Source organism: Hipposideros armiger, unplaced genomic scaffold (genome assembly GCF_001890085.2).
Source record: "Hipposideros armiger isolate ML-2016 unplaced genomic scaffold, ASM189008v1 scaffold_303, whole genome shotgun sequence".
NCBI lineage: Eukaryota > Metazoa > Chordata > Mammalia > Chiroptera > Hipposideridae > Hipposideros > Hipposideros armiger.
The window spans coordinates 706,220-717,138 of record NW_017731653.1 but is presented as its reverse complement, the minus strand read 5'-3'; the positions used below and the strand labels follow the sequence as shown (position 1 = coordinate 717,138).

Genomic DNA, 10,919 nt, shown 5'->3' with positions numbered 1-10,919 from the left:
CAACTCGGTGTATATGTGGTGTGTGTGCCTCCAGCCATGTCACTGAACTCATTTGTGTGTGAGTTTGTCTGCATTCATTCATGACAGTGGCTGTGTCCATAGCACTGTGTGTGTGTTCATGTGCATGTATCATCTGTGTTTGTCCATGAGTGTGTATGTCAGTGTGTTCCAGTCTCTCTGTGTGAGTGTCGTCCCCAATCCCCCATCCCCCCCCTGGATCTCTAATTAGTGGTTTGGGGTTTGTTCCTTTTCCCTCCTGTTCCTTCCCTCAGCGGCAGCAGCGGCGGCAGCCTCAGCAGCAGCAGGAGCTGCAGCAGCAGAAGCAGCAGCAGCCGAGCAGAAGCCAGGACTCTGGAGTCAGTAGGATTGTAGGATCGGAGCCCGAGTGGGAACAGGCGTGGAGCTGGCCTAGGAGAGGAGCCGAGCCCTCCCAGGACCCTCAGGCCACCTCCTTCCTGCGCTCCCACTGCCAGACCTCCAGAGAGGAGAGACCCAGGACACTCAGCCCCAGATCCCCCAGGTATCTGACACTGGGGAGCTCTGGGAGGGGTTCTCACAGATGCCCATGGGATTGCTGGGGGCGGGGTGTGGGACACCTGGGCCCACCTACCCTTCAAATCTTCCCCTCAGCTCCCCCCAGGATGTCCTGACAACTTGCCCATGTCCTTACCCTCCTTCTCCTTTCACCCCTTCCCTGGGAGCCCTGTTTCTCTTCTCCCGCCCAGATCCCTTCTTCGGGGAGCTCAGCAAATAGAGCAGGAAATTTGGACCCTCTGCCTCCCTCTCTCGCCCTGCTCATTGGATCCGGAGCCTTCTCCGCTGGGAAAGCTGTAATTAGAGGGTGGATCCCTACAGACAGAGAGCAGCCCCCCCACCCCCCACCCCCCAGTCCCTTCTAACTTTAGATCTCTTCTCTCCCATTCTCCCATTTTCCCTCCCTCTCCCTCTCCCTCTCTCTACGGCTCGGCTCTCTCCATCTGCCTGGCTCCTTGGGACCCGGTCCCCAGCCTCAGGATGGCGTCCTCCCTGCTTGAGGTAACTGCCCCCCCCCCAGGACACTAGCCACAATCTTAATGGTCCTAATCCCTGCCTGCCCCGCATCTTCCAACTCACACAGACAGTTGCTGTGGTGCTTGTCACTTTCAGGGGACCCCCCCAGATGAAGAGAGAGGAGCAGGGTCAGAGAAGGAGCGGAGCACAGGGCAGGAGAAAGGAAGAGCAGATAACAGGACCAGGGGTCACAGAGCAGTCTAAGGAATAGGAGAGGGGATTAGGTGAGACGAAGGCAGGACCCCTAAGGTCAGCCAAGCACACCAACTCTGAGGAATGGAAAAGGGGTAGAGAAAGGAGCAAGTGCAGGGGGCAGTGGAGAAAGGAGGGTGGGAGATAAGTAAGCTGGTCGCACACAAAAGAGAGAGAAGGTGACAGGACTATCTGAGTGGGCACAAAGTGGCAATTGGGTACAGTTCCTTGGGAGTCCTGTCTCTTGGAACTCTTAGCCTGAGCCATATCTAGTCTGTTTTGTAGGTGGTGAGGGGGCTGGGCCTGTAGGCTGGTGTGTGTAGGAGAGAAGGTGGGCTATGCGAGAAGGGAGAAGGGCAGTCCTGTGCGTATGTGGGGGGGGGGTTGACCAGAGGAACTGGGCCCAGGCCTGAGAGGGAACCAAGGAGGAGGGCCAGGGTCTGAGGCCGCCTGCCCGGCTCACAAATATTTAGCTTTCAGCCAAAGACAAACTCAGCTCTATTTTGGGAGTGGGAGGCTCCAGGGCGGACTAGGCCACTTCCCCTCCAGGCTCGGACCCCAGCATCCCTTGCCTCTGGCACTGGGGATGGAGGGAACCAGAGTACCATGGGGTCAGCATTTGGGGTCTTGAGAAATCACTGACTACCAGGGTTTCTGGGGGACTCATGGCACATAGTTGGAAGAGGGACTCACAGCCACTCAGAGCCTGTTTGCACATTCTGAGTTCTCCCTGCTTCTGGGTCTCTGACTCTGTATCTGTGTCACCATCTCTGTCACGCTTTCTAGGTCCCCCCATAGGAATTTGGGGCCAGAAAGCCCTCCCTTAAAGTCAACCCCCTTCAGTAGCCTTGAACCTTCCATATTCTTGGGCCCCTCAGAAGCCCCCCGTCTCTGTTCCCAGTGCCTTAGCTCAGTCCCAGGGGTGATGGGCCAAACAGGAAGCTGACACACTCAGCCTGTAGGAGAGGTGTGTGTGAGACGGAGCGGGATCTTAATGCCTGTGTTCATTGGCCTGAGCGTAAGTGTTAGAATGTAAGCCAGCGACTGCATGCATGGCTGGCTTTGTGAGAGCGCAGGTATATGTGTGTGTACAAGCTGGGACATCTGAGTGTCTGTTAGTCCAAGTGAGGATTGGTGTATGTGTGCCAGGCTGGGAGATATTGAATTTGTGACTGAGTTTGAGCAAATGACATGCAAGCCAATGGGATGGACACCACATCCCTTGTCACTGCTCTGTACCCAGTCAGGGGTCCCCAGGTGTTGGGCTCTTCCCCTGCTACAATGATGGCAGAATGCTCACCCTGCCATCTCCCCACTAGACTCTATATTGAGCCATCATTGAAACACTGTGTTTGGTCTTGAGGAAGCTAGAGGACTAAGGTGCATGGAAATCCTGGGTCCACCCAAGGCAGGGGCAGTGTCAGTGGGCGTGGGCATCATGCCAAAGTTGCCAGCGTGGCACTGGTGCCTAGGGGGAGGGCTGGCCCAAAGGCCTGCTGGAAAGACACAGGACTGGGATAGCACTTGGCAAGAGGAGTGTGTCGTGGAAACTAGGCCTTCATGTCCCTCATTCCCTGTGAGCTAGAGATGCCCCAACACAAAAGGCATTCCAGTTCCTCTGTCTCTTTCACCAATTTGGGGGCACCTGGGCCCTTAACCTTCCCTCTCCCAGCCACCACCACCAGGACGCCCTCTGCCTGATATGGGTGGGCTCGTTGGCAGTGGGAGGAACTTGGAGTTCAAGAGAGGGCAGCAGCTGCTGCTTGATGGGAGGCTCACCTGGGCTGAGTGAAATGCAGGGGACTAGGGAGGAGGGAGAAATGGGGATGGGGGCTAGGTGGTGATGGAGAATTAGAAATTCGGAGAAGTAAACAACTTGGGAGGAGGCTGAAGAAGTGGAGAACTGGGAACTGGGATCTTGGGTACTCAGACCTGATGGTGAGTTAGCCCTCAGGTGTACAGTGAGCATTCCAGTGGGAGGTCAGCTGGGCACTGTGAGCAACCTGGAAAGAGGGGCTCCCTTTCCTGGCGGCACATCTGGGTGAGAGAGCTGGGACAGCTCCTCCTGTTGTTCCTTCTCCAGAGGCTTCCCCTTTGACACTTCAAGCCTGCCTTTTTGTTGTTTTTAGCGGATGGTGGGTGGAGGTAGGAGGAAAAACAGCTGGAAGGTGGGACTCCTGGGTCCCCAGAAAGGTAATGCATTTAATTAGGTATGGGAGCTCATATTTAGAACACTTCATCAGGACCCCCTTCCTAGTTCTCAGGGGAGCACAAGCAGCAAGAGAAGGAAACTGAGGCTGTGATGAAACTTAGCCAGGGGCCCAGCTCTCTTGGCCTCTAGAACAGCCTGAGTGGGCCTGGTGCTTTGCTCCCTTTTTCTGCTCTCAGGGGCCCTGAGGGCCTCCGCTCCCCAGGGCTGGGGTCTCCTGTTGGCCTAGGGCTGCTTGCCTTCTTTCACCCCTCCTTCCCTCCCCACAGCTGGGTGGGGTCCCTAGGCTTGGCTGAGGCCCCTGTGGCCACAGTGTGAGGGCCGGGCGGGGGGGACGGCGTCGGCGTTTTTAAAAATAAACCGACCGCAGGGAAACCAACGGAGCCGGGCAGGGCTGGGCAGAGGGGGAGGGGGCGGTCAGGGGGAGAAGGCTGGAGGAGTGGCCTGGTCTGGGGGTTTTCTGGGGCCCAGTCCTATGGTGGTTTTCTTAGGTAGGAAATCTGTCTTCTTCTTCCTCCTCCTCCTCCTTCTCCTCCCCCCACCCTTTTCTCTTCTTCCTTTCCTTTCCTCTCTGTTTTCCTTTGCCTTCCTAGCCGGGTCTCTTTCCATCACCTCTCTTTGTTTATACTGCTTTCCTCTCATTCGCTCCCTTTTGTGTTTTTATCTTTCTGCTCTTTTAGGTCCCTACCCATTTCTCCCCCCTAATGCCAGTTTTCCCCTCTGTTCCCCTTCCCTCACCCTTGGGGGCTTTTTCGTCAGCTCTTGACTTTGTGCTGGATGCTTTGCTCCCGTGTCTCTGCCTCTCCCCTTTATACTCCATGTTTCTACCTCTCCTTTCTGCTGGGATTGGGCTCCTGCCCCAGCAGCTGTGCTGCTCAACCCACCCTCTGTTTGGGGGATAAAAGGCTTCAAGGGGACCCTGGATGGGAAGGACCAGGGCTTTTACCATGGCCAGATTTGAGAAAGCTTTTGGTGGCTCAGATTTGGGTGTCCATGTCCATGGGGTTACGAGAACCTCAGAGAGAGGTAATTGGGCCAGGGCGTGGGGGTGGGGGTAGGGGGTGGGGGAGCACAGCAGGTTTGCTCCTGGGGAGCCGTGCAGGAGTGGTGACTGCACACCCTCCTCCCTGCAGACCTACTTTGAGGATTATTGTCACACCCATGTGCTAGGAGCTAGCAGACAAGTCTGGGAACCCTGAATTTTTGGGTTCTTTTCAGCGTTACCAGGGAGGCACCAGGTATATAGGCTTTTGAGGACCCCAGTCAGGGAACTGTCCAGGGTTAGCTTTTGAGGACACCTTTTTTGGTAAGATTATTAGTAATGGACACATGTCTATGCCTGCAAGGGATTCTGGAGGGCATCTCCTCCTAGGATGTACCTAGGCTGACTCAGGGAGGGGCACCAGGAGCTCCTGAGTGATGGTGATCTCAGGGGTTCTGGCCTAGTAGTAGCAGCAGGCTGGGCACTAAGGGCATTCTGTGTTTCTAGAAGACCCCCATGCTCCGCATCCACATATCTTCCTTCACTTGCTGTGTTGGAATGGTGAAGAGAGACCAGCTATGTGGGCTACGTGTTAGGGGATACTGAGGCACGGAGGGGTGCAGTCTTCAGTGTCTTAGTTACCCAAACTCCCTGCCCTGGAGGGGCGTGAGGACTTCAGGTTCTTCCAGCCCTCCAAAAGGGGTACCAGCTGGCTCCACAAAGCAGGAGGTGCCTACTGCCCGCTTGAAAGACATTCTTGCCTCAGCCACAGCCCTGGCTTGGCTACAGCCCTGTTCCCTCTCAATGTCCCAGTGTCTCCACCGTCGCTTCCTCTTGCTCCTCAGCCCCAGAGTCCCTGCCAAGAGATTCTTTACCAGGGACATGAGGACGAGGCCTCAGGGAGACCAGGCCACTGCCTTAGCCAGGAGATGAAGTGGAGACAGGAAGTGGAATATGGGGTAACGCTGGGAAAATCTGGAATGAGGGCAACTACAGTCCCCTAATATTTCCCCTTCCCATGCTGCCCTTTGAGCCTCTTCTTGCCTCTCCAAATCCCTCACCAGGGCCTCTGCTCTGAACCCACTCCAGGGAGTCAGCATTCCTAATTCTTACCTCATCCAGGTGCTGATTCTATCCCCAGCTCTTCTCACAGCTATTTAAGAGGTGTCTCCTGTTCCTTGGAGGCCCTTGCACACCCCAGCTACTCCACAGTGAGCTACTTCCTGCCTCCTGGGTTGGGGTATTAGGCTGCAGTCTTCGGCCTCTGCTTTCCTTTCACAATGCCATCTGAGCTTTGCCCTGGGACCCAGTCCTCACTGGCCCCCCTCTTACCTCTAATTCCCCATTCTCTTCAATTCTTCCCTGACCCCTCTGTTCTCTTCTCCGTGTCTCTAGGTCGGAGCCCAAGAGTTTGCCCTTCCCTCTGCATTCTCCTCCTCTCCCCTAAGCAATGTTCCCTCTCTCCCCAGGAGGAAGCTCACTATGGCTCCAGTCCCCTGGCCATGCTGACAGCAGCGTGCAGCAAATTTGGTGGCTCCAGCCCTCTGCGGGACTCAACGACACTGGGCAAAGCAGGCACAAAGAAGCCATACTCTGTGGGCAGTGATCTTTCAGCCCCCAAAACCATGGGGGATGCTTACCCAGCCCCCTTTTCAAGCACCAATGGGCTCCTCTCACCTGCAGGCAGTCCTCCAGCACCCACCTCGGGCTATGCCAATGACTACCCTCCCTTTTCTCACTCATTCCCTGGGCCCACGGGCACCCAGGACCCTGGGCTACTAGTGCCCAAGGGGCACAGCTCTTCTGACTGCCTGCCCAGTGTCTACACTTCTCTGGACATGGCACACCCCTACGGCTCCTGGTACAAGGCAGGCATCCATGCAGGCATCTCACCAGGCCCAGGCAATGCTCCTACACCTTGGTGGGACATGCACCCTGGGGGCAACTGGCTAGGTGGTGGGCAGGGCCAGGGTGATGGGCTGCAAGGGACACTGCCCACAGGTCCTGCTCAGCCTCCATTGAACGCCCAGCTACCCACCTACCCATCTGACTTTGCCCCCCTTAATCCAGCCCCCTACCCAGCTCCCCACCTCCTGCAACCAGGGCCCCAGCATGTCTTACCCCAAGATGTCTATAAACCCAAAGCAGTGGGCAATAGTGGGCAGCTGGAGGGGAGTGGTGGAGCCAAACCCCCTCGGGGAGCAGGCACAGGGGGCAGTGGTGGATATGGGGGCAGTGGAGCAGGGCGCTCCTCCTGTGACTGCCCCAACTGCCAGGAGCTAGAGCGCCTGGGGGCAGCAGCAGCTGGGCTGCGGAAGAAGCCCATCCACAGCTGCCATATCCCTGGCTGCGGCAAGGTGTATGGCAAGGCCTCACACCTGAAGGCCCACTTGCGCTGGCACACGGGAGAGAGGCCCTTCGTCTGCAACTGGCTCTTCTGCGGCAAGAGGTTCACCCGTTCGGACGAGTTGGAACGCCACGTGCGCACTCACACCCGAGAGAAAAAGTTCACCTGCCTGCTCTGCTCCAAGCGCTTTACCAGGAGCGACCACCTGAGCAAACACCAACGCACCCATGGCGAGCCAGGCCCAGGCCCTCCACCCAGTGGCCCCAAAGAGCTGGGGGAGGGTCGCAGCACTGGGGAAGAGGAGGCCAGTCAGACGCCCCGACCTTCAGCCTCTCCAGCACCCCCAGAGAAAGCTCCTGAAGGCAGCCCGGAGCAGAGCAACCTGCTGGAGATCTGAGCTGGGTTGAGGGTGCTTGCCAGCCTCTCCTGGCTCCGTGGACCACTGCTTGCCCCTCACTCCCTTTGCCCCATGCATGTTGCCCTTTGGGGAGCTCATTCATCTCTCTCCCCTGGCCATTCTGGGCCTGGGTGTCTTCCTGCATGCCTCCTCAAGCTCACCATTTCCCCTTGCCATTAGCCCATTCCGCAAACTCTCATCTTAGGCCCTCACGTTGTACTTGATTTCTGCACTCTGGTTTCCTAAACTCTTCCTTGGCCCTGCTCACAGCTTCTCTCTCCTCTGCTTTTACCACCCCAATCCACTTTTTTTCCATTTGGGCTCCCAACGTTTTATTTCTCCATCTCACTAAGTCTTTGACATGCATCTTTACTGCTTCCAAAGCTTATTTACCACTATCCCTTAGCTTCCAGGCTTCAGTCTTACCAACTTTTTATTCCACTGCTTTCCATGACTCAGAGCATACTTTTTACAAACACAATGATGATGATGATGATGATGATGATGATGATAATTTATTGCCCCCTGGTGGCCTCTTCATTAGGGATCGTATTTAGGGGGATTGGGGTTAGTGACCTGGCAGGGAGCAGGGTGCCAAAAGGGGGGCAGACCAGTGGGGATCTGATCCCAAAGATGGGGTGACCCCCAGGGTCAGGGAGGCTGCCCCCAGGCTTGTATATTTAACCCCTATGTTCCAAGAGAAATGAATAGTAATAATAATAATTCTATTTATCTAAGTTATGATGACAGGTCAGGTAGAGTGAGTTGGGGAGGGAATGAGGTCCATTTCTGCTATGGAAATTTTAGACAAGTGCATTTCTGTATCCAGAAAAAGTTTTACTGGAGATCTTGTTAACAGAATTTCTATCATCAGGGTCTCAGTTAACGGGGTATCTCTTGTAATGGAATCTCTGCTAACAGGGTTGATTAGCTAGATCTCTGTAAAAGAGTTGATGGGGTCTCTCTCAGTTAGGGGGTCCCTAATATTCCCACCCCCAGCCAGAAGCTGTGAAACCTCAAGTCCTGTGGAGGGGAGGACTGGAATGTACCCCAGCCCCCTCGACCACAGAACAGGTTCTTCCACTGCCCCTTCCTGACACCATGACCCTATCAGGCTAATCCCTTGTTGCCATGGTTATGGAGAGCTTGCCATATTAGGCGTTTTGGGGAAGCCCACCTAACAGAAGGAGGACAATGGTTTGGAGGTGCCTCTCCTGAAAAATAGGTGGGGAAGGCTTTCTCTGGGATCAGATTCAAATAAATCAAGTATTTATTGAGTGCCTACTCTGTGCAAGGCACTGTGCAAGGCTGGTGCCTATAAGCCATGAGAAAGAATTTATAGAGCACAGAGGTCCCCAAGCTGACTTGGGTGCACACACAGGCCCCCAACCTGAGACTTCCGATACTCCCAACTCCACCTCCAGTGACTTTTAAAGCCGCTTCGTGCCTTTGAATGCCTTTCCTGTGACTTTGGATCCTCCTTTTCTGTCTCCTGCTCCCTCAAGGCCCCGAGTAAAAGGGTTAAAGCCGCTGGGGCTTGGGGAGAGGGTAATATTATGGAAGGGAAGGAATCATGTCCTCATGGAGTCTTTTTTTTTTTTAATTTAATAAATAAAAGTTCGATTTTAAAGTTTGTCCTGGTGAGAAAATGGGAAGAGGAAGGGAGAAGGGTGAGCCACAGGATTTTCCCTTGGCAAACTGGGGACTCCCCATGGGCATTCTATAGTGCCCGTTTGCACATTATGTGCGCGGTAGAATACTTCCTCGGCCAGGCCCTCCAGAGGAGTTCGGTTTTTGACTGCGTAGAGCTCTCTGCAGAGTTGGGAAGACAGAGAGGTTTCTTCCCTGGCTTTCTCGGATTCCGCACCAACGGACCCTGGCTGACCAGGGAGGAGCGTTGGCCCCGCAGGCGCAGCGCGAACTACTCCGCGGCCCTAGCCCGGGCGAGGGGCGGCTCCCGGCGGGCAGCCCCAGCCTGGCACGTAACCCGCCCCCTGCCCGGGCCTGCAATCAGTCGTGCCCGCCACGGAGTTAGCGGAGGAACAAAAGCCACTCTGTGGCGGCCATCCCCTAGCCACAATAGGGCTTTGTGCGGCCCCCTCCCCCTAAGGCTCCCCCGCTGGGCTGAGGGGGCGCACCAGCCGCGCCCCCCGGCCTGGACCCAACTGCCGGCGGCATCTCGGCCCACGGTCCCCCTCGCGGGCTCGGGAACGGCTCTGCGGCGCCAGAACTGGGGAAAGGGGGCGGCGAGTCCGTGGCGGCGAGCCGAGCGGACTCGGGGCGTTAGCCCCCTCCCCACTCTGCCGCCCTCCCGCCCCCGGCCAGGTGCGAAATCTCCTGCCCTCCGGTTGGGCGCGGCTTCAAAGGAGCTTTGAAGAAATCCGCATTCCGAGGACATCTCCAGTGGGTTAAGGGCAGTGGCAGGAGGCGGACTTGGGAAACGGGGTTGGGGAGGCTGAGGGCGGGGGACTCCTGGGAGCTGGCCTGCGAGAAGAGGCGGCCCCGAGTGGACCCCCGCCTCCCGCCCCCTCGACGGGCTCCTCGGACCCCCCAGGGTCTGGCCCTCTAGCCTCCCGGTCTCCGCCTGTCCGGTGCCAGCTCCCTCCCGCCGCAGCCCCGCGGTCCTCCCCTCCCCGGCCCCTCGGATCCTTTCATCTTCTCTAGACTCCGCTTGGGGTTTTGCTGGTTTCTGGGAGATAAAAACCGCCTCAAATAGCGGCGGCGCGCCGCCAGGACAAACAAGGCCGGGCGGGCCATGTGCGCCTGGTTACCGTCCTCTGCCGCCTAGTTACCGTCCCGGGCCAGGGAGCCCGGTAAGGGGCGGCGGGCTGAGCTCCAGGCACCCAAGTTCCGGCGATGGCTCCCACCTCCCAAAGTAGGTGGCCCATGTTAGAAGTCTCGGGCAGCGGCCCGGGCGCTGCCTCGGTTTCCCGCCCAGGTCATGAGGAGCCGGTGAAGACCGCCCGCTAAGAGCACCGAGCCCGTAGGCGGATAGGTCACGATCGCTGTGTCGCCGGAGCCGTCGCGCCCCCTGGTGAAGTTAGTAGAGTTCGCTAGGCCTGGACTTCAGCCTCCCCATACTCTGCAAATTGTGAAAACCATTCAGCGAACGTTAAATAAGCAGTACGGGGGAGGCGGTGGTAGACTGTGAATACACATAGCACTGTTCCTCCTCTGCAGTTCACATTACAGAGTAAGAGGCAGGCACCCGCACAATAATTATAGCACAACCTGTTGGTGATAATCAGGCTTCATCAAATGGAGGTGGAAGTGGCAAACCCAGCCTTAGTGATTTCTTGGAGGTGTCTGGAGTTGGATGGTGTCATGACTTGAGGTACAAACAAAAGCTTTGTCGGTGGGTTCTCAGCGCTCTTCACTAATCTATCAGTCACAGACTCCCTTTTTCCTTCAAACCTGTCCTGCTTCCCATTCTAAAGGAGAGCTTTCCCAGCCAGTTTCCCCAAATTGGTTTTTACATTATGCTCTTTAAGCCTCCTGTGACTTCCCAAGTGACAGCAAATTAAAGGAGGGCTACTTAAAGTGTGGTCTATATGCAGTATCACATACTTTTTGGAAATTCAGCTTCAGAGCTCCACCCAGAATCTGTGTTTCAGCGATACTCAGGTGAGTCCTATTGCCCTTAACATTCTGGAGTCTCTTCTGACCGTGGAATAACTCTTGGGGGGAACTTTTCATAGAGAAAGGAGGGGCAGATACAAAATCCAAGAATGCTAAATTACAA

The 10,919-nt window shown here is 56.2% G+C and overlaps 1 protein-coding gene across 2 annotated transcripts; it reads left to right on the top strand.

The window, feature by feature from the left end:
* Positions 1 to 398: 398 nt before the first annotated feature.
* On the top strand, positions 399 to 10,683 carry SP7 (Sp7 transcription factor). Of its 2 annotated transcripts, XM_019659653.1 has the most exons (5): positions 399 to 520; positions 1,008 to 1,035; positions 5,903 to 9,502; positions 10,358 to 10,511; positions 10,669 to 10,683. In XM_019659653.1, the coding sequence occupies exons 2-3, from the start codon at positions 1,015 to 1,017 to the stop codon at positions 7,175 to 7,177; spliced, it is 1,296 nt and encodes a 431-aa protein (XP_019515198.1). In that variant the 5' UTR covers positions 399 to 520; positions 1,008 to 1,014; the 3' UTR covers positions 7,178 to 9,502; positions 10,358 to 10,511; positions 10,669 to 10,683. The 2 variants fall into 2 exon arrangements, with proteins under 2 accessions (XP_019515198.1, XP_019515199.1); XM_019659654.1 differs by lacking the exons at positions 399 to 520; positions 10,358 to 10,511; positions 10,669 to 10,683 and having other exon boundaries at positions 977 to 1,035; positions 5,903 to 9,665.
* The last annotated feature ends 236 nt before the right edge of the window (positions 10,684 to 10,919 follow it).